This window comes from Notamacropus eugenii, chromosome 5 (genome assembly GCF_028372415.1).
Source record: "Notamacropus eugenii isolate mMacEug1 chromosome 5, mMacEug1.pri_v2, whole genome shotgun sequence".
Lineage (NCBI taxonomy): Eukaryota > Metazoa > Chordata > Mammalia > Diprotodontia > Macropodidae > Notamacropus > Notamacropus eugenii.
The window spans coordinates 408233465-408257595 of NC_092876.1; the positions used below are offsets into that span (position 1 = coordinate 408233465).

General features: G+C 39.0%; 1 protein-coding gene across 4 annotated transcripts in view; it reads right to left on the reverse strand.

Moving 5' to 3' along the window:
* Nucleotides 1-824: 824 nt before the first annotated feature.
* The window catches only part of CHST10 (carbohydrate sulfotransferase 10), a 50587-nt gene continuing 27280 nt past the window's right edge, over nt 825-24131 (reverse strand). For all 4 annotated transcript variants that reach the window (XM_072614671.1, XM_072614668.1, XM_072614670.1 and 1 more), the window contains 4 exons: nt 22334-22425; nt 9956-10190; nt 5636-5741; nt 825-3878 (listed from right to left, as the gene is read on the reverse strand). In XM_072614671.1, the coding sequence (XP_072470772.1) occupies nt 3341-3878; nt 5636-5741; nt 9956-10190; nt 22334-22387 (933 nt within the window). In that variant the 5' untranslated portion in view covers nt 22388-22425 and the 3' untranslated portion in view covers nt 825-3340. The remainder of the gene's footprint in view (nt 3879-5635; nt 5742-9955; nt 10191-22333; nt 22426-24131) is intronic.

Sequence of the window (24131 nt, forward strand, 5' to 3'; positions counted from 1 at the left end):
AATCATTTAGTATCATATTGTAAACAAGTCATGACACACATATTCCTGCTGATGCATGCTGGAATTTTCCACATGGCATGACTTGGTCGCCTCCCAGCACTTGCTTGTTAAGACCTGTCATCAGACTTGACCACTCATGGTTCCAACTTGCATTGTGTGTGTTTATTTGGAAAATAATGTCATCACTATGATTTTAACTCTGTTATACAACAGATGAGATATGTATGAATGGTTTTTCAGAGTTTTCTCATATTTTCTTTTTTCTTTATGCTTCCACTTCCCCCTTATTTTTATTCAACACCCCTCAATTGCAATGAGATTACTACTGCCCCCCTGCATCAGTCCAGTGCCCCTAAGGGGCAGTATCACCCACTTCAGGAACCTATGTCTTTCCCAGGGTCACCTAGCTAATAAGGGTACAATAAGGATTTGAACTTAGGTTTCCCTGACCTCCAGTCCAGGGTAGTCCCTCACTACACTAAATTGCTTTATCCATAACATAACATATCCCAATAAGTATTTGATGAAGGTGACAACCGATGAAGTTTACAGATCTTGGCGTCAGGCCTCTCCCTGTTACAGATTGGCCACGCATTCCTCTAAGCAAACTCCCAGCCACTTGTGGATTTGATGAGCTTTACCTTGGATAGATATGGTACCAAGAACATCTGGCAGAGGAATTCTTGGGCTGGGTCAGGGTAAATTGGTTGGCCAAGAAAGGCTCAGCATTTAGAACATCATCACACATCTGTTTTCTCCATTAAGGTAACAGGCAAGTTATTGAGAAATATCCCCCAAGCTCATTTTAGAAAGAAAAGTCTATCTTTTGTTTTTATTTATTTTTTATTAGGATTAACCTTAAGGCCTTAATTCACAATAACATTATTCACATTGTTACATTTTAAGTCAGCAAGGAGGTAATCAATCAAATCATTAGGTCTGAAATGTATTCAACAATGGACTTGGCTAAGACTTATAAAAATAACTCAAAGGTTACATCCTTTACACATTGGTTAAGGACTAACAAGTCTATAACACTGTAATCGCATCTGTCAAAAACAAAAACCCACCATACAATAGTATTTAAGCATTTGCTACTTTAGACCCTCCTGTTAACAATAGTCAGTTGAGTGCTCCTCCCTTAGACCAATTATTGTGTCAAGATGTGTCTGGGATGATGTTCAGTTATTATATTACCTTTTTCTGAGCTGCAGCACATGTCAGGTTTGGCACATATTTTAAATCTTATTTTTCTTTCCTGATCTCAAGTACTGAGGCCCCTTCTTGCTTCCATAGGATGCCATCAGGACAAACTGTGTGGCTGGTTGTAAAAATCATGGAACCCTTTGGAGCTGGAAGGACGTCAGATACTATCTAGTGCAACCCCTTCACTTGATGGATGAGGAAACTGGAAGTCAAGTGACTTATTCAAAGTCACACAGGCAGTGACAGGGTCACAATTTGAACCCAGGTCCTTTGACCCCAAATCCAACAACTTTTCTTTACATTATCCCCCTTGCTGCCTGGACCTTTCTTAACATCACTGGTATCATTTGATGTCCTTGCATATCACACACACATATACAGAATTATTCAAAGGGCAGGTTACAAATAGGATACTGAGAAATATCCTCAAGCAGGCAACCAGACAGCATGTGCTGTCAGGCCATACTGCACCTGAGCTTTAATTGATTTCTTTCTACCAGGCCCTTACCACTATCATCAGTCTTTGAAGTGACAAGTGGGAGGGAGGAAAAGAGAGAGAGAGAGGAGGGCAGGGAGGTAGAGAGAGAAAGGAAGGGAGCAGGGAGGAGAGGGGAAAGGAGAAAAACAGATCAGAGACAGAGAGAGAAGGGAGAGAGAGAGACTGCCATTTCAACAACATGGAGATCAAGACTTATTTTGCTACTTCACCTATGAGAGAGAATCCCCTCCCCCCTTTTAAAACTCCACCTTCAGATGAGTGGTATATGGTTCATCTGTGAGGACATTGCCCTTTTCTCCTTAGGGTATTTCCTTAGATGGTGAAAGACTGATACCCCAGGGGAGGGTCATCCTCTCTGCATGTTGTCTCTTGCACCTCAGGGTCTATTCTGATACTGCCAAAACTGCTAATGACAATCTTACCCCATGAAGGGCAGGCAAACAAGTTAATGTTGCTGAATTTTATTGCTGGTGAACTCAAACTCACAACTTTTAGAAATGCAAGTAGAAGCCATGGTCCTACTCTAGAGCAGTTTGCTGAGATTCAAGGCAAGGACGATGAATAACATCCCTGCCTTCCTCCTACACTAACAATGCAGGCCTAGGACCAGGACAGGCACCTTGGAATAAGTAGTAGGAGACCCTACCAAGCACCCCATTCTGTACTGCCCCTGTTCAGAGTAGGGCATTGAAATATTGGTTGCTAATGAGTAGAGGGTTTAAAAAGCAGTGTCAGGATAGAATTTATTAAGCCTAGAGCAAAGCCAGACTTCAAAATTAAAAAGATTTTTTAAAAAATCATCCTAAATTTTCCTTAATGCCTACAAAGAATTGCCCTTTTTAGGGAGGAAGAATGCACATTCTCCCATTCATCTCAAGCAATCTAATACTATGAACTTTGGAATTCTTGGACAGGATCAGGTAAACTGCTTGGCTAACAAAGGCTCAGCATTTAGACCATCATTACACAGCTGCGTTTTCTCCATTAATAAAACCTCCTGAACTTGCTCTTTGGAGCAAACTGAATTGGAGTGGGGGAGGAATCAAACTCTCTCCAATATGACTATGAAAAAAACCCCAAAAGTGAGTCTTTCCTCAGTTTTTATAGAAGTAAAAAGAAAAAAAAATGAAACTCAGAGGTATAATTTTATCATCAAATTTTAGTCTTTACAATTTTCACAGCCTGTTAATTTCTCTCTTCTTCCTGTCAGCACTAGGTACCATTACTGGCAACTCACAAATGACAATTCCACCTACAATCCATTAATTCATTAGCGATTAAGTCTTTCTCTTTGATTGCTGTCCAAAACCACTCTTAAAATTGCATTACTCTCCTCAACCTCCTCCCTCCCCCTTTGCAGATTAAATTCTTCTCTTTGTTCCTGGAACAAAGATGGAAGACCAGGGATATCCTGGTTACCATGGTGCCACTCAATGCCCCCTATGCACAAATGAAGGGTGGTAACTAAGAGAGGTTCCATTTCACATGCCAAAGAGCTAATAACTGGCCAATGGTTATCAATTGGGAATTTTAGAAAATGAAGGTGCAGTTCAGGAAACCAGTTCTGGGTTCAGGTACACAGCTGGATATCTCTTGGTTTAAGGAAGACGCTTCTCTCTTCATAGGTCCCAGGCATCAGTTTAGCAAAAAATCTGGCTTTGGATACCCAAAGAGCTTAAAGTCTCCTTCAAAACGTGCATATAGACGGCGTATGTCTCTTTTGCTTACTCCCAAGAAGTAGTGTTCCACCTTGGTCTTGTTATACACAGTAATGCCTGGTGGAATTGTTGGGTAAGATACTAGATGATCAATCCCAGCTTCCTTCAGGATATAAGGAGCATCTTCCTCCAAGGTCTCATGGTGTCCAATCACACTATAGTTTATTTCACAGGGTGCACAAAGTTCTACATATGTTACCCAGTGAATGATGTGGTCCCCAAACTGAAGATCTAACCACCTATGATTTGGGTCCCCCAGGTAACGCACAAAGTCCTCAAACTGAAGACCCCTGGTTTCTGTTCGATTTCTTCTATACTTTCTAATGATGCCAGGAGCAATCTCATGCCGATACCATGGCTCAAACCTAGGGTTATGTACAAACTTGTCCTTAAAGGCAGAGATGAGTCTTTCAAAAGGATCTCTTACAATAAAAAATTTGAAGTATGATTTCAAGCTAAAGAAAAAAGAAAACAAAGGAAAAGTCAATTACTGCAGGATTGATGGCCATTTTTGTAGCAATAGGGTGAAGAAAATTCTATTTAACCCTGTTTTATGGTTTCAAAATGAATAGGAGTAATAAAGGTATGGTCCCTTTTCATTTGGAGAGAAAGGTCCTGAATGACTTAGGGTGTTGATTATGTTAGGTCTGTCCATTTTATAATGTAGTTTGAGCTACCTAGAAAAGGGATGAAGAAAAAACTAAGAGCCTTAGAACTTAGAATGAGTAGCAGAATATAGAAATGCACTTGACAAATACTTGTTGTTTAGTTTCATGAACCTGTACTCCAAATTGCTGCTGAGTATAAACTGGAAGGCTAGGTGGTGCAGTAGATAGAGGGCTCAGTCTGGAGTCAGGAAGCCCTGAGTGCAAATCTAACCTCAGACACTGTGTGACCCTGGGCAAGTCATCTCTCCCTTTTTGCCTCAGTTTCCTCATTTGTAAAATGAGTTGGAGAAAGAAATGGCAAACCACTCCAATCTTTGCCAAGAAAATCCCCAATAGGGTGAAGAAGAGTTGGACAAGACTGAAAATGGCTAAACCACAACATAAATGGGACAGGATCAAACTCCTGGAAAAACATGGTTCCTTGGAAAGTGGAATATTTAAGGAAATGATGCTCCTCACTGTTAAATTAGTGACAACAGAATTAACAATTCTTTTCTCCACTTAATCATTACACTAACTGGGGTCAATCCCAATTGGCAAGTAAAACTAGCCACTTTCAGTACTGTTCTGAATATAGGCTGGGCCCCTAAAATTAGATCTCTTTGAGAGAAAGACAAATGTAAAGATACACTGAAGAATAACACTAGGTTTTATTCAAGTCTGAGTCAGGAGGAATAACATATATTTGAATGAATTTAGTATATGGTATTGTCTACACAATCACAGTTTGCTTTATAAAAAAGGATGAACATGTTTATGTAACACATCCCTAGCCTTTCAGTTACATCCATGTGACAGAAGTCTAACTTTTGTGGTCATGAACTGCTCTGATTTGTCATCACAAATCACCCAGCAGGAGATATCAAGGCACAAATAGCAGCAAAAGCAAATGTTTTAGAAATTGTGGAAAAACAGTCAGTAGAGAGGTGCCCTGCAACCAAGACTATTAACAGTTTTTTTGTTTTTTTTTATAAATGGCTTTATTTTAACACAGATTACATAAATGAAACTTGGCTGCAATATTTAAGGAGTTTTCAAATGTTCCTAAGATCTAAATTTCTAAAAAACAACATTTGGTTATCAAAAAACAGGTTAAGTCAAAATTCTTGGAAGTTTTTAGAATAAGAAAAGCAAACATTTTAGACAGTTAAAACCTGTTCAAATTAAAGGAGACCTGTCATAGCAAAACCACTTTTTTGTGGTATCACTGAACCAGAATTCTGGCTCTGATCCCAATGACAATTTGTGATTTCACAGATCATGCATCTTGTTTTTTTTATCATTTACATAATTTCATGTCAAGTTTGACTCACCAGGGAATAAATATCTTAATTAATAAGGGAGCAGAGAGGGTAAGGATGATGATTCCTTACTCATGGACAACCCTTCTGCCCCAAATATTATAAGGAGTTTAGAATGAGCAGCCAACAAGGAATTTTCTTTTTTTAGAAAGACTGGTTTTATCTGCATTTTGGGAAGCCAATGTTAGTAATTTTTCACTTGACTCTGACACCTCTCTCCCCTGATTAGGAAAAAACTCTTACCGTTTCTGAATTTCAGAGTCACTGAAAGAAGACAAACGTGGCAGGCCATTTTTTTCATGGTCATGTACCACATTTTCTGGGATCTCTTCAATAGAAGGAAAAACTCCTGGGAAGGGGAGAGAGAGAAAGAGAGAGAGAGAGAGAGAGAGAGAGAGAGAGAGAGAGAGAGAGACAGAGAGAGACAGAGAGAGACAGAGAGAGACAGAGAGAAAGAGAGACAGAGAGAGAGACAGAGAGAGAGAGAGACAGAGACAGAGAGACAGAGACAGAGAGACAGAGACAGAGAGAGACAGAGAGAGACAGAGACAGAGAGAGAGACCGAGAGAGACAGAGAGACAGAGAGAGAGAGAGAGAGAGACAGAGAGAGAGAGAGACAGAGAGAGACAGAGAGACAGACAGAGAGAGAGAGAGAGAGAGACAGAGAGAGAGAGAGAGAAACAGAGAGAGAGACAGAGAGACAGAGACAGAGAGACAGAGAGAGAAAGAAACAGAGAGAGAGAGAGACATAGAGACACACAGGACACAGAGAGAGATAGACAGACAACTTGCTAAGACAAGACTCTTCTTTTCAATGAGAAAAAGGTGACCTAGCTACAGAGAAGACCCAATTTCCCTTGTCCCTTTCCCCTTAGCAGCTTGTGTTCAAATCCAGTTCCGAGGGAGTCTAAAGGCCCTTAGAGATTTAAATCTATTTACTTCTAGAGGGAGAAGGGGTAAATTCCTGCCTTAGTCTTTACTTTCCAATTTTGCAGCATCAGGAAGAATCCTGACTAGCTTCCCAAGGATACTGGATAGTATAGTAGAGGATAATAACCCAAACTGGCACACAAAGGGCCAATGCAGAGCTGATTCTAAGTACCCTGGGTGTGATTATCTCAAGTTCTCCAGGTTATTTCTGGAATGCTGGGGGAGACAGTTATTCCTGGCAACTCTATTCATGGACTCCTCTGGACAGTTTTCTCTCTGGAGGATTTTGCTAACCTATCATCACCAAGTCCTGGAGAGCTTTCCTGTTGGGTCTACAGGTCTAGCTAAGGAGTTCCGGTTACTCATCTCCTTGCTGTATCACTCCCAGAAGCTGTGATGCTGAATAGATCCTAAATTAACAGGATGAGAAAAAGTTTTAAGTAACCCAGTAGTCAATTGGGGAGGGGAGGGGAGGAGATGGAAGGTGTTGATTAAAAATGAGGGGAAAAAAGTATGAAAAGTTGTGACAAATCAGGAATTTAAACTGGGTTAAATTCACAATCAAAGAGTACACAATTGCCATAGTTACACAATTAAGGACCTTCTATTCAATTTCTAAAGCTCTGTAGTGTTTATATTGGCTTGAAATAGTAAAATCTGCTACAGTATCAGCTCTGAGAGCATACTGACAGATACAGCAGTGTAGACACCAGTGGAACAAAGGACATGCCTTCAGAACAGAATGCTATGAGTCAGATTTTTCCCATATTTGTTCTTCCTTGAGTAGATGCTTACATAGCTTAAAACTTGCATAATAATAATAGCTAGCATTTATAGAAAGCTTTAAGGTTTGCAAAGTGCTTTATAGATATTAACTCATTTTATCCTCACAACAACCTTAGGGGGTGGTTGCTATTATCCCCATTTTACAGATGCAGAAAATCAGGCTAGGAAAGGACAAGTGATTTTTTACTCAGGGTTACTCAGCTGAGAGTCAGGATTCAAACTCAGGTCTTCCTGACTCAGGTCTATAACCCTAGCCACTGTACCCACTAAATGTCTCTAATTTCATTCAGGGAATAAATTAGAGTGAACATACTGAAGAGTTTTTAACCAACTTTTTGTTACCCCTCTAGAGCTTTCTCAGTGTTATTTTCCCCTGTAATAGTTTAAAGGATTTTAGTTTTTCCCATGGATAAGTAGAGAGAGTGCCAGATGTGGCATCAAGAAGACCTAACTTCAGGACAGTTAGGTAGTGCAATAGACAGAACACTGGCTCTGGAATCAGGAGGACCCAAGTTCAAATCCAGCCTTAGAAACTTACTAGCTGTGGGACCCTGTGCAAGTCTATTAATCCTGATTTCTTCCTCCAAAAAAGACCTTGGTTCATATCCTACCTCTCATTCTTCTGAGCTATAGGACTTAACTATAATCCTAGAAACTCTCCATGACTCAGTTTTCTAGACTGTAAAATGTAGATAATAACACTTGTAGAACCTACCATACAGGGCTGATAATATTATGGACAGAGTATTAGATTTAGATTAAGAAAACTTGGGTTTAAATCCGAGTTCTATCACTGACTTACTTCTCTGAATCTAATTTTCTGCGTCTGTGAAATGAAATGTTTGGAATGAGATCCCCTCCAGCCCCAAGTTTCTCATCTTATGAATCTTCCTTAGACAATCTAATCATTGTCCACAGTCCTGGCTGTTCTCTGATTATTATATCATAGATTCAAAGGTGGATGGGACCTTTACAGACCATTAAGACCCCTCATTTTACAAATGGGGAAACTAAGTCATGGGGAGATTAAATGACATCTCTAGGGTCAGAAAACTAGGACCAGTTTGAGGCAGGATTCTAAACTAGGTCTTCCCCATTCCAGGTCCTTGCCCCATCCACTCCACCACATTCTCTGTGCAGATGTCCTATACAGGCTTGCTTATTTACTTGCTCATAAGGTACAGGATGCTATTAAGAATTGTTTTATGAAGAATTATTTCAAGCATGACTCCAAGCAGCTATTCATTTGTTTCTTACGTAGCTCTGTGCAAATTAGTCATCTATTTCTGTTCACCAACTAAGATTCCTGCCCCAGTAAGTGGATGTTTACTTCTTCAGAATGCTGTGACTCATGCTACCATGGCATACTTAGGGAGACATTTTTATACACTCATTGTCTTAGACGCACATTGCAATTTCATTTTCAGATTGCTAGATTGGATATGCTGCCAAAATACTCATTCAGGCTTTTATGCAACATATCTCTTACACTGATGATGAACTTTACGACTGAAAGGATAAGTGCTTTCAATTTTGTCTTTCTATTCTTGTCTCACTTTAAAAAAATGCAAATGACCTAAAACATTTAAAGTAATATACCTATGCAGACTGCAATCAAGACTTAGTAGGGAAGCCCTAAAAAGCTGCCTGAAGCACAGAGATTAAAAGACTTACCCAAGGTCACAAAGCTATCAGAGGCAGAATTTGAACCTAGACGTATCTGACCTCAAAAAAAGCTCTTTGTCTACTATACCACTGCCTCAAATTAGAAACTAAGCTATAAAAATAATAGGTTGGATGATGGAGAAACAAAATGGATTTTCCACTTCTATGTTTGCTTCTCTCTCTCTCTCTCTCTTTTTTTTTTTAGGGCGGTCATTACTATTTATTTGAAATATGCTCCTTTCGGAGATGAAGGAATTCAATGGATTGAGGTAACAATTACCCTGGACTATAGAAGAGAATATTGACCATTTGTGTATGGATGTTTAAACAAGCAAATTCATGGAGCCTTGAAAGAGAGGGTAGCAAACCCACTATGTGGTAGATAAGGGCACTTCCATTAAGTCAGCATGTTCTTAAGTGAAGTACCATTTTTGTCAGCACATCAAGAGGTTAGGCAGATGCATGGTGGGAGATCCTTAATTTGCAAAGCACTTAGCACAGGGCTTGGCACATAGTTGGTGCTTAATACATGATTGTTTCCTTCCTCCCCTTCCCATGCCCTGTTCATGCTCAAATGCTCTGTCTACAGATGGACAACTAAGGAGGTTCTAGCCTCATTCTAAGCCCTTATTTCTAACACAGACAGCAGAATGTGGTAGAGATCACCTCTCACAGGTATGGAGGAAACATCTGTCATCAGATATGGAGTGACTCAGACAAGTTAGCTTGCCCACCTCATAACTGCAAAAGAGACTGATACATACCAAATTTAGTAAATCCAGTGAGGCAGAAAAAACTGATCCCTGACCAATCAGTGAGGTCAAGATTTATCTTGGTTTTTCCATGCAAGGAGAACATCTATAGAACACTTTGCAAACTTTAAAGTACTATAAATATAGATGCCAACTCTTAGAGTCATGCAGGCCAACTAGCCTTGGATGTATTCCTTTAAAGAACAATTATAACACATTGGTGTCCAAAATTAATCTCCAACCAGTCAAAGATGGTTTTAAGCACGACAGGAGGGAAAATATAAATATCTTCAAGGTTGTCCTTGTAGTAGAGAATGTTTCTTAAGAAATTAAAAGATTTCACCTCTACTTTTTTCTTTCCTTCCCATGCCCCTCCCTTACCCAAACCACACATACCCACATCAACCCAGACCTGAAGCCCTTCACATACCATTTAAAACAATCAGAACTTTTTTCCACTGTGTGTTGCCCACTTTGGGAGTCTGACAGAAGAGAATCTTGTGTTTGTCACAGACAAATATTCGGTCTAAGACAAATTTTGAGACAGCAGTGTGTGAGAGATTCCTCAGAGCGGCATCTCGGCAGACATTTTTGAGTAGTTCCAGACGCTCCATGTGGACCATGGGCTGATTAAGCCGGTTTCCAGAAAGTACTTTTCCAGTTGGCTGAAGATTTAAAATGAGGTGAATGAGATACAAGAACTTGAACCCAGAAAACATGATGTGTAGTCTGGGGATATGGCAAATGACTTAGGACATGGAAGTGGCAGAACTAAGTTTCTTGTTCCTAGGATCATAGATTTAAGTCCCTTTCAAGGGACCTCTAAAGCCATTTAGTCAAATATCCTCATTCTACAAATGAGGAAATTTAGGCCTAAAAGGTTAAGTGATTTGCCCAACGTAGTACAGTTAATAAGCATCATGGGTGGGATTTTATCTCAGAGGGGTCCTCTGATTCAAAAATTGGTGCTCTTTCTGCTGTTCCAAACTGCCTCCAGGTATACCATGCTGCCTTCCCTGATTACTTCCTGAAATGGCATTCCCATTACAAGCAGGACTCCCAACATGCCTAGCTGTGTAGTTGCTCCAGTAGGGCCTCATCCATCACCTTTCTTGACATCAAGTTAAGTGGATGCTGAGCCACAACTGTGTGTGTGTGTGTGTTTGTGTGTGTGTGTGTTTGTGTGTGAGTGTGAGTGAGCGAGAGAGAGAGAGAGAGAGAGAGAAAGAAAGAAAAAGAGAAAGACAGAGAGAGAGAGAGAGAAGCGCCCTACTTGCCATTCCATGTGAGCATTCCTCTTCACTTCATAATGTGCCTGGGCAAACAGATGAGGCAGGTGGGCTGTTTACCTATTACTGTGCTGATGGCATCGTGATATATGATTTCCTGAAAGCATAGGAATCTATTCCTTTAGAAATTGTAGTCATGTATGCTGTTCTCATTTCATTCCTCTCCCACCAATCCCCAGTTCTTCAGGTGTTCGTGGCTCATATAAATCTGAATTTAAGTGCACAGGGCAAACTAAAAACCATAGTCCATGTCTATATGACAGCAAACTAGGGGGATAATTTGGGGGCACAGGTCAAATCAGTGGTGTATTGGTAAATGTTGAATAACCACCTCTTCAAAAAATATGTATGATGCACTTTTAAACTTAATCTGCATTATTGATATCTTCTCCATCACTTTCTTAATTCTATCAACAAAACGACAGGCCAAGTTCTAGTAGTGCTTGTTGATTTCTAAAGTGTAAAAGCTCACTCTGAAAATTTAACAATTGATTCTCACCCTCAAGCTGGCACTAGAACACCCCCAGATCAATTTCTGTGCCTCTGTGACAAAAATATTTCCAAACCTCATGTCTTGCAAGCAGTATTTAGTGAAACAAAATCCCTGTAAGAAAAAAGTACTTGAACAGCTCCTTAGGTTTTGATCTAAACCTCATTCTCTCTGTCTCCGTCTCTCACAGTAACCTAAAGCAAACAGCTGTCTTTCAATAATGCTAGGTAAAGACTTTTAATTTCATAATACATTCTTAAGATCTGCTGCAAAACCAGATGAAATTTGTCTGTCTGTTTAAGGTTTAGCAATGTTCTGAACACAAAGCAAACCCTGAGCAAATATTTGTTTTAATTGCAGATTTCAGGAAGGGATAACTGGAGACTGCTCTGATGAACACAATAATGTGAATATAGAACATGAGAGTTGGGACTGATCTTACAGCACAGTTAGTATAACCCTTTGTTTTGCAGATGAGGAAACTGAGTCTTATAGAAGGTAAGTGACTTGCCTAATTATGGACAGGCACTAAGTCATAAGGCTAGGTTTTGAGCCCAAGTCCTAACAGCTGGGTCTGGAGTGAGGAAGACCTGAGTTCAAATCTAGCCTTAGGCCCTTACTAGCTGTGTGACTCTGGAGAAGTCATTTAACTCTTTTTGCCTCAGTTTCCTCATCTGTAAAATGAGCTGGAGAAGAAAATGGCAAACCACTCCAGCATTTTTGCCAAGAAAACCCCAAATGGGGTGACAAAGAGTTGAAAACAACTGAACAGCAAAAACTTGTGACTAAATTCAATGATCTTTCTGTTGTACCATTGCTACCTCTTGCTAGTAATGATATTTTTGATGGAGTACTTGGTAGCTGAGGGTTAAGAGGTCTATTTATGAGAAAGAACAGTTTAGTCCAGTGAAGGGTTACCATCCTTTTAATAGGTTTTCCCTAGAAATAAAATGCAGTCAGCATAGAGAAATAGACTCCACAGTGACTACCAGGGGACACTACTGCATCTCTGATGATACAGAATACAGAACCTGGGATAAATATTACCACAACATCCTGGCAATTCCCCAGTAAGTGGCAACCAACCCCAATGCCAAATGACAATCCAACAAACAACATCATGAATCAATTTTCAAAGCTAAGGAACTTCCAGTGGGGATACCCTTTTAGGCAGCTAGATGGTGGAGTGGATAAAGCAGACTCCACTGGACCTGAAGTCAGAAAGATCTAAGTTCAAATCTGGAGTTAGACATGAACTAGCTGTGTAATCCTAGACAAGTCACTTATCCATTGTCTGCCTCAGCTACCCCATCTATAAAATGGGGATAATAATAGCATCTATGTCCTAGGGTGGTTGTGAGCATATAAAAATGAGATATTTGTAAAGTGTTTTGCAAATCTTAAAAGCACTATATAAATGTTATGTTTTTGTTTTTTACTCCTTCACCAAAACTAAATATACAGATGGAACAAGACTGCATATCCTCCATATTCACATTTCTCCTGCTCTTAAATGCTAGGTACAAAAGAGGTTTAGATTAGGTATAATCCTTTAATCATTCCTTAATGAAAGGACTGTTGCTTATGTTCAAAGGAAGGAGAATACTCAAGCTGAGATCTTTCTTCTTCCTTCAGGAGAGGTACTGTGGATGGTTAGCTCACCTAACCCCCATTTCATCAAAAGAAAGCACTATTACTACTGATAAGTGTAATAGTAATTTAAATGGGAAGACCTTTCTCATTCATTAATAAGCCCATGTGACTTGCCTGGGTGACATGGAAGCTTGAGTCATATGAGTCTGTGGTGAGAGGAGCTTGCTGAATAGGTGGAACAGGAAGAGGTGGAGCAGAGCTGAGAAGAAATTGGTCAGAGCAGTCAGAACAGAAGGAACAAGCAGCTGCTAGCATGAGTGAGAGAGCTTATTTGTGATTTGTTTAAGGGAGCTGGTTTGTGAGAAGCCTAACAGAGGGAGGGCTTGGGGATGGTGTTGTCCTCTGCATTGTTACTGTGTATGGATTTTTGTTACTATGATGGGTTTGGCTTTCTGGTGTCTGAATAAATGTTTTGGTACTGTCTTCCATGTGGAGAGTCTTGCACTGGTATATTCATGGCTGCCATAGGCATTGTGAATATTGGGTTGTCACTACAATATATGAGTGATGTATAGGAAACAGCAAAGTTCAACATTAGAGGATTCTTAGAATTGGACAAGGTTACATCTGTCTAGTGTGAGATTTATATCTAAATTGATCAATCAGTAAAGAAGCATTTATCAAGCCCCTAGGCAGTGTGCCTGCTAGATGGTACAATGAACAGAAAACCTGATCTGGAGTCAGGAAGATCTGAGTTCAAATCTAACCTTAGACACATACTAGCTGTATGACCCTGGACAAGTCACTTCACCCTGTTTGCCTCAATTTCCTTAACTGTAAAATGAGCTGGAGAAGAAAATGGCAAATCACTCCAGTAGGTTTTCCAAGAAAACCTGAAATTAGGGTCCTGAAGAGACAGACATGACTGAAACAACTGAACAACAATCAGCCTTCATACTACAAACTGAATTAATTCAGTGATCTTAGAAAGACATGGATAGACTTTCACAAAATAAGGAAGAGCAAAATGAGCTGAAGTCTGAGCAGTGCTCTCGGCAGCTTTCCATCATAGAGAAGGTGCTGACCTGCATTAGTAAATAGAATTTTCTCACGTAGGAGTTCCCTATGCCAATGAAATCACAAGTTCAGTCACTAAGCTTCTGTGATCCTGGGAGCATCCTTTTCTGAGATTACTCAAAACACAATAATAATAATGATGATAGCTAAATTGGCAATAACCTTTAAAAGACAATAAAATGCTTTACATACAATGGCCCCATCAGACAATGCAATAATGATGGCTGACTTTCAGATTGTGTCTTTCATGTCTGCAATAGGGAAGGGAGGTGGCTCAGTGGAGAAAGTGTGGGGTCTGGATGAAGAGTCAGAAACAACTGAAAAATGACTTAACAACAACAACAAAACCTCTAGGGGACTGAACTATTCTGCCCTTTCTTTAAATATCTCTCAAGTTGCCTTGCATAGTCCTCTTCCCTCTACTCCTTCTGGCAACCAAGGTCAAGGCTGAAGTCTTGTCAGCCTGGCTTTCTCTAATGTGGCCTCAAGAGCTGCCTCTTCTGAGAAGAGACGTTCTGGAAAGGAGTTGGTTAATCACAGTTTTTAAAAATCAAAAGAGATAGCAAAATGGATTCTGAGTAATACATTAAAGGAGGTCTCATTGTGAAGGGGTCTATCTACCTATCCTGGGGCAGCTAGGTGGCACAGTGGGTCTGGAATTAGGAAGACCTGGGTTCAAATTCAGTTTCAGACACTTGCTAGCTGGGCAAGTCACTTAACCCTGTTTGCCTCACTTTCCCCATCTGTAAAGTGAGCTGGAGAAGCAAATGACAAACCATTTTAGTATCTTAGCCAAGAAAATCTCAAATGGGGTCACAATCAGACACAACTGAAAATGACTTAACAAACTTTCTATTTATTTTTGCCATTGAAACTCACAAAGGTATGGAGAATTTGTGATTGGTTGTAGCAGATGGATTCCCTATAAGGGAAGATCCTGGCTAATCAATTAAAAAGTTCATGAATCTTTAATTTTTTAATATATAGTTAAATCTAATTCCAGGTTTTGCACTGGATGTATGCCATACCTGAAATTCTCTCCCTCCTCATCTCTTACCTCCTCATTTCCTATAAATCCTAACAGTGGATAGAGCCCTGGACCTGAAGTTGGGAAGACCTGAGTTCAAATCCAGTTTCCAACACATCACCTGTGTGACTCTGGACAAATCATTGAACTTGCTTGCCTCAGTTTTCCCAACTGTAAAATAGGGATAACAACACCTACCTCACAAAGTTGTGAGGATCAAATTAGATAATAATTGTACAGCAGTTAGCACACTTCCTGGCACACAATAGGCACTTAATAAATGTATGTTTCCCCCTACAGCTTCCTATAGGAAACCCTTTCTGTTCACCTGTAATACCAGCACGTTCCCCCTGAAATTATCTTATCTCCTATTTATCTGGTATACACCTTGTTTGCACATAGTTGTTTATGTGTTGTTCTCCCCCCTCTCCCCCCCATTAGACTGTGAGTGCCTTGAGAGCAAGTACTATTTTTGGCTTTTACTAACACACTGGGCAGTTAGTTGGTGCAATGAATAGAACACTGGAGCTGTAGTTAGGAAGACTCATCGTCCTGAGTTCAAATTCAGCTAAGTAACCCATGGCAAGTCATTTAACTCTGTTTGCCTCAGTTTTGACATCTGTAAAATGAACTAGAGAAGTGTAATGGTAATTTAAATGGGAAGATCTTTCCCATTCATTAATAAGCCCATGTGACCTGCTTAAATCACATGGAAGTCTAAGTCACATATTAGGAGGAGCTTGCTGAACCAATGGAATAGGAAGGGTGGAACAGGAGGAGTTAGAGCTAGAGCAGAGTTGAGATGAAGTTAGTCATGAGAGTAGTCAGAGCTAGGAAGGGTGCAGGCAAGCAGGCAGTTGGCTAGAGTGAGTGAGAGAGCTTGTATGTGATTTTGTTTAATGAAGCTTGCTTGTGATTTGTTTAAGGGAGTTGGTTTGTGGGAAGCCCGCATGGGGAAGGCTTGGGGATAGTGTTGTACTCTGCATTGTTATTGTGTATAGATTTTTGTTACTATAATGAATTTGACTTTCTGGTGTCTGATTAATGTTTTGGTTCTGTCTTCCATGCACAGAGTCTGTTGTATTTCATGATTCAGAACTGCACCAGGATATTCATGACCACCATAGGCACTGTGAATACCACATTGGCACTACAAGAAGGAAATGGCAAAGCACTCCAGTATCTTTCCAAGAAAATCCCCAAAAGGGGTCACAAAGAGTCAGACAGGACTGAACAACAAAAGCACATAGCAGGTGCTTAATGCTTATTGACTGACTGGAAGGTATTTTAAAGCCTGAGAATCTAATTATAACAAAGGAAGCTTTCTTGCTCATTGTTGAGTTTTTCAGAATTTTGGAAGGCTCCAAAACTTTGTTCTGTGATGCCCTACACCCCTACATCAGGCTCCTTCTTCTAAAGAAGATGAGACAAAGGTTGGGGAGAGGGAGGAGAAGGTCTAGAGAATTCACTTGGGACAAGTGAAATTTTGGGATGTGACTTTGGACAAGTCACCTACTTGGGTCTCAGTGTCTTCATGTATCAAATAAGGGGGCTTGACTGGATGATCTCTAAGGTCATTTCTATCTCTAGATCTGAAGCCTGATAGGATGTAAAATATGCATGATCTTTCCATTGCTTTCAGTGAGAGGAAGAAAAGAGCAGGTTGAGGGGTTGGGGATGGAATGAAACTGGCCTGTTTCACAGAAGGTCCTATAAAATAGCCTAATACTTCCCTATGTCCTGTGGCCTTGGGTAGAAAGACAGGCTTCCTTCTTCAAATATCAGAAGGACTTTCTTAAACACACACACACACACACACACACACACACACACACACACACACACACACACACACACACACACACCCTGTCCTCTTTTTTTCAATACCATTCAGTTCTTTGTGAAAATAAATCTCTCTCATGTTCTCTTTCTCCCCTTTTCTCCTACTTACAAATAAAACAGCTCCATTTATAGATGATAAACCTAAAGAGTAGTCCTATCTACTATTAACACTAGTTTTTGGGGAAAAAAACTTTTGAAACAGTTCTAATTTTTGAAATGATATTATACCAGTACTATCAATTTCCAAAGTCTTTGAGAATACCCAGAAATCCCATTCGGAAACTTTCTATTTTTTCATCTTCTAATTAAACTTGTTTTTTCTTAAGCACCAGAATTCAAGATAAAAACATTTCTTATTCAATTTTATTTTTGTTTTAATTACTATTATTAGAGCAGTATTGTTTTCTACTATTTTTCAGTGCAAATATACAGCTAGATTATGGGTTAATAAGCTTCTGTGGGAACTTGGGAACTTAACCACCCATTAATAAAACTGAAAATTTCTTCCACATTCTAAATAACTGATTTATAAACTCAGAAACACAACCCACTGGTAACTTCCTGGTCTTCTACCAAACTTTAATGGTTTCTACTCTTTTTGTTGAGTGATTTGGAGATGGAGAGGGACTTGTGATTTCATCCATCTAGAGCAGAGGTTCCCAAATTTATTTGGCTTACCACTCCTTTCTAAAAAAGATTACCCCCAATTGATAAATAGTCAAGGAAGAAGAAATTAAAGATATCTATAGTCATATAAAAATGCTCTAAATCACTTTTGATTAGAGAGTTGCAAATCAAAACAACTCTGAGGTACCACATTACACCTGTCAGATTGGCAAATATGACAGAACAGGAAGATGATAAATGTTGAAGAGGATGTGGGAGAGCTGGAACACTGATACTTTGTTATTGGAGCTGTGAGCTGATCCAACCATTCTGGAGACCAATTTGAAACTATGCCCAAGGGGTTACAAAATATGCATACTCTTTGACCCAGCAATATTGCTTCTAGGACTGTATCCCCAAGAGATCATAAAAATGGGAAAGGGTCCCACATGTACAAAAATATTTATAGCAGAACTCTTTATGGTGGCCAAAAACTGGAAATCAAGGGGATGCCCATCAATTGGGGAATGACTGAATAAATTATGGTATACGAATGTAATGGAATACTATTGTGCTATAAGAAATGATGAACAGGAAGACTTCAAAGAGGCCTGGAAAGACTTATATGATCCGATGCTGAGTGAAAGGAGCAGAACCAGGAGAACTTTGTACACAGCAACAACCACAGTGTGTGAGAGTTTTTTCTGGTAGACTGGGAACTTCATAGCAATGCAAGGACTTAAAAAAAAATTCCCAGTGGTCTTCTAAGGCAAAATGCCTTCCACATCCAGAGAAAGATCTATGGAATTCATTCGCAGAATGTAGCAGATCATTTTTGTGTTTGTGTATTGCATTCTGGTTTGTTAGATGATTTCTCCCATTCATTTTAATTCTTCTACACAGCATGACTATAGTGAAAAATGTTTAATAGGAATGTATGTGTAGAACCTATATAAAATTGTATGCTGTCTCGAGGAGGAAGGGGGAAGGAGGAAGGGGGAAGGTAGCGGGGAGGAAGGGAAAATAATAGTCTAAGTTATATGGTAGTGATTGTAGAAAACTGAAAATAAATAAAATTAACTTAAAAAAAATTACTCCCCCATCCCCCCCCCGGAAATCTACTTTCTTTAACCCTTTAATTGTCTTTTTGAAATCTGCGTCAATTTTATAAATGGGTGTTTGGTTCCCATGCTGGATTTCCTGACAATACACAACACACTCACCTGCCAACAATTGTTTGTTAAGACCTGTCAGTGGACTTGACCATTTTGTATGTTTATTCAGAAAATAATGTAATCACTACAACTTTAATTCTTTTACACAACAGATGAAACATGTATAAACAGTTTTCCAAAATTTTCTTATCTTCTCTTTTTTCCTTATACTTCCACTGCCCCCTTATTTTTATTTAGCACCCCCTCTAATTGTACTCTAGGCTACTACCTTTCTCCTGGTCCTTTCCAGTGCCCTCCAGCGGGCAGTATCAACCACTTTGGGGACCTATGAGAGTTCCCAGGTAAGGAAATTCCCTCTACCAATGCAGATCTGCAATTGTTCTGCATTTTAAAGTCAACTATTGTCTTGGCAGGGGTCCTGGGACACTGAGGTGTCTAAGGTCACACTGCTAGCCTATGCCAGATGTGGACCAGGGAACCCAGGCCAATCTGACTTCTAGTCTAGCTCCATTCACTTTTCCCACAAACTTTCCTTTATTCTCTCATCTAATATTTTCCTCTGATCACTGTTTCTCTCCATTCTTTTCCTCTTATTTTCATCTCTTAATATTCATCACTTTACCTTTATGAGTCTTATAAGTTAGTTGCCTCTTTGGAAGCCCTCACACAATTTAAGTAATGAGCTCTGTCACATTATTCAGCAAAACAACTGTCAACCAACTTCTGGTAAGTCTTTCTTTACTGAAAGTCTCACTTTCCTTGCTCTTTTCTGAAAGGAGTACAGTTTTTCTTTGTTTTACTGGCCCCATAATGCCACAACCGGAAGGTCTCCAGAGTTTTGTAAGCTTAATGCTATCAATTCCCTTGTGACAGCAGAATTGAAAATCTGATGCCTCTTAGTGTGATAAGGTATCCTCTTTCTCCCTAGACTCTACTTTCATTATTCACACTGTAGGCTCTGGGCAGAACCCATTTTACCCTGTGTTATCTATAGAAATCAGAAGCACAGGGTTGAAGAAACCTACACAAATTGATTATAGTCTGGCTAGGATAGTTTAGTGTGCAAATGGTAAGTTGAGAGGACTTACACTACAGAGTATCTCCTCTCATGGTCTCCTGGTAGGAATGCAAACTAAATTACATTTTCAGTGTTTTATTGTGAAATGAACCAGAAGAACATTGTACACAGTAACAGTAATATTGTGCGATGATCAATTGTAAATGACTTAGCTATTCTCAGCCAAGCAATGATCTAAGACAATTCCAAAGGACTCATGATGAAAAATGCTGTTTACAGCCAGAGAAAGAACTGATGGAATCTGAATGCAGATCAAAGAATACTATTTTTCACTTTATTTTTTTCATGTTGTTTTCTGTTTTTGTTTTGTTTGGTTTGGTCTGTGTTTTGTTTCACAACATGACCAATGTGGAAATATGTTTCTCATGACTGCCCATGTATAACCTATATCAAGTTGCTTGCCTTCTCAGTGAAGGGTGAGGGGAGGGAAGGAGGGAGGGCGAATTTAGAACTCAAAATTTTAAAAAATGAAAGTTAAAATTTGTTTTTAACATGCAATTGGAAAAAAATATAAAAATAAGGGGGAAAAAAAGAAAAAATGTTTTATCGATGGGTTCATTTAAGAAAAGGCCAAACATTAGAATTACTTCCTAATGACTTCCTTCCTATCCAATAGAATCCCTTCTTACAATAAAGTACAGTTAAGCAAAACAAATCAACACACTGGCCATGTACTTCATTCCATGCCCGTATTTCACAAATTCTCTGAGAAGTGGGAGGCATTCTACGCTGTCAAATCCTTTCAAGCAACCTAAACTATTCTAGCCAGACTAGTCTATATCTTAATCTATAATGACAGAAGAGAATGTATAATTCCCAGGGACCCAATCCAGATAATGGGTGGGGAAGATACTTTAAGAATAGCAAGGCTCAGTTGTTAGTAGAGTTGGCTTCTTCCCCAATCCCAAATAATGGTAAATACTTCTCTACATTTATTCCATCTTCATTTTTTTATTGCCAACAAAAAATAGTTTCTTAGATTCATGGACAGTAACTGCTTTACACGTTTGCTTTATTTTATTACTGCACTTAGGCAGCACAATCACCTGATCAGAAATTAAAAAACATTAATTCAAGGCCTGACTCAAATTTTATCTACCTCCACGAGGTTCTTTTTGTTGACAAGAACCTATGATGATGGCTCCCTCAGATAAAGTCCTGGTCTCCCAAGTTAGCACATAACCTTCTCTCTTTATCTCATGTGTGTTAGTCTTTTCTCTCCAAGTAGGTCCACAAGAACAGGGACCACATAAATTACTTCTATATCCCTCACTGATATTATCGTATGGGTAATATGTCATGATGCTTTCTGTCATAAATCTCTAAGAGACTGGGCCTTGTTTTCTTTGGGTTTTCTCTGTGGTTTTCTATACATATTCATATTCTCTCACACCTCTAAATAAATCAGGTATAGGATACTTATATGAGTTGTATTTCACTAAAACACTGTATGTATATCATATTTCTTTAAATGAAGTATTTTCTAGACAGGAGGGAAAGAGCCTAGGTCTTCACATGTAAAAAAAAATCACTATGTTGCTGTTTAATCTTTTGGAAAAGCAAAAAGTTCCTTGCCTTCTCTTAAAGCTAATGAAACCTCAGGTTTGGACTCCAAAAAAGGGCTATATTCTGAGAAACCCAGTAAGCTCCCTACAAACTAAGATGTACTCACCAACATATGAGAAGAAAGTAAAAGGAAAGAAACCAGTCCTAATATACTCTAGCCTTTGGCAAAACAGCAGATTTGCCTCATATAAAAATGATAATGATAGAAGATGTTTACTGTAGGGCAGGCACTGTGCTAAGTAAGTACTTTGCAATTATTACCTCATTTGATCTTTGCAACAACCTCAGGAGGTAGGTGCTATTATTATCCCCATTTTCAATGGAGGAAACTGAGGCAAATATGACATGAGGTTAAATGACATGCCCAGGGTCACATAACTAGTGTCTAAGGTCATATTTGAACTCAGGTCTTCTTAACTCCAGGCCCAGCACTCTCTGTATGCTATAAGCATCACCTACTTGTTTCTATGCCACCTACTTCTAATGTCACTGTATACCATCTGCCAAGGCAGGATTCTCTTTTACACTTGGACCTTTCTTTGTATTTCTGCACCTACTACAGTTTTAGCTGTTCCATATGAAAACATGAGCCTTAAAACAAGTGGTAAAAAATGCTATTCTGGCAAAACCAAAGAAGTCTGCACACTTTTTCTTCCCTTCCTTAATTTCTTTTCCACTTGGGACTCATTGATAAGGTGACTAAATCAAACAGACCAGGCTGTTTTGGTCCTCTTTTATGAAGCCTTTTTGTTTTTTCTCATCAATTTTAATTTTTTAAATTCAGTCTTCTTTTTTATTTTCAGTTCCCAATTCTCTTCCTCCCTCCACCAACTCACCTATCCACTGAGAAAGCAAGAATATATATTTTGTACACATGTGAAACATTTTCACATTAACCATGTTCTAAAAAAGTAAAACCCAAGAAAAAAGAAAGAAAAGAGGAAAAAAATGCTTCAATCTGTACTTTGAGTCTTATTAGTTTTCATTCTGGAAGTAGATAGCATTTTTCATCATTTCTCAAGAATTTTGAAAGAAATTCCACTTCTCTGCCTTGACAACACTCACCTTTAGTTCTTTAGGCAAGTGCTTCTCCTCTCTCCACATTTCTAATTCTGGCATAATTGTCAGGAATGGGAGCTCCTGTTTGGCACCATACACTGAAAGACAAAAGAAATATGAAAAGCTAAGATGATGATTTTATTAGTATTTCAATCTGAAGTTATATACATTTACTAAAAATTATCTGGGAATGAATATGGCAGATAAATACCTAATCAGAATGTTGTTCTTATAAGTGATTCTGGTTAGGCATTTATCTGCCATATTCATTCCCAGATAATTTTTAGTAAATGTATATAACTTCCCTAAAAAATTAATTAATTCCCTAAACAAAGGACATTCTCTGAAAACAACAGATTATTAGCAGAAAGGATGTGTCCTTTAGCTTTAAGTAGGATGATACTAACACTGAATGTTGTATTTGACTGGAGGTTTGTTATCTTTCCATGGTGACTTCCTTTATGCATGGAGAATGCCAAGGTTAATGCTGAAATGTGGCATGATCATTCCTCTTAAATATGTACATAAAGGAAAAAAAATATAAACCAGAAGTGGATGCCGATGGCGCCGTCTGCTTCATGTAATCTTGTTCCTACCTAAAGCTTTATTTGAGTACCAATCGGAAATTCTGCAGTGGGAAGGAACCATCATCTATCCAAGTTCTCACATGGCTGTTGTCTATGTAGACTTATAGAACCAGGGAACTAACAAGAGTTAAATGGAATTTTCTAATCTCAAGTCAAATTGTTGCCTGGGACCATGGAATGATGATTGGTATCACAAGAGAAAGTCAAATGAATAGGATCAAAGTGAACCTTTGGCTCTGTTAGCTTTTGATGGTAGCTGGAGTGGGCATGTGGGTGGGGAAGAGTAGGGAACTCATAGCCTTGGCTCATCAGGGAGAGGCTTTCTAGCCACTGTACCCTAGTACAAATATAATAGAGAATGGCAGTAGATTATAGTAGAGAATGACAGATGGCAGGGTTTGGAAAAGAAAACAAAGTAAGAAAAAACACATAAAAAAATCCTGGTTTAAAAATAAACTTTAGCTATTTTCACTCACAAAGAGAATCATTGGAAGCATTGTCTAAAGTCATGAACGCTTAACTTTATGTCGTAGGAACAGCACTGGATTTGAAACCAGACAACTCTGGTTTGAATCTCAACTTTACCATTTACTTACTATCACTACCTGTATGAAATTGAGCAAGTCATTTCACTTCTTGTGGCCTCATCTTTAAATATGAGTGAATTGGTTAGATAATCTCTAAGGTCTCTCTCCCAGCTTTAAATCTATGAATAGCATGTCATCTGAACTCTTCACTTGCCCCTTTCTTTTACACTAGCCATTGCTGAGGGCAAAGTCTATACCCATTTTCTGGGTAATGCTCTGGGTAAAGTCTATACCCAGTTTCTGGGTAACTGGAAGAAATTCTAAATTTCAGATAGAGATTAGTGAAAAGAAAGGTGTAAGTTTCCTCCCCTCCCCATTCAAATTCATGAACTCCTGATGAAGAAATCATGCCCTTAAAAAAATCTGCTTTATTTTATTGACAAACTTTGGAAAAATCTGCTCTTGTAATCAGTTCCTGTAGCAGAGGAAGTCATGAGATATATATGTGTATATGAAGAAGAAGGAGATGTTCACAGAGTAGATTTATGCAGCAAAGTTGTTTGTTTTCTTTCCCCCTTCACAGCACAAAACCAGAAGAAGCAGACTGTCACTATAACCGAAATTACAACTGGCACACTGCTAAGCACTCAAACGAAGGATTTTCCATCTGCTTTATAGAAATGAAATTTC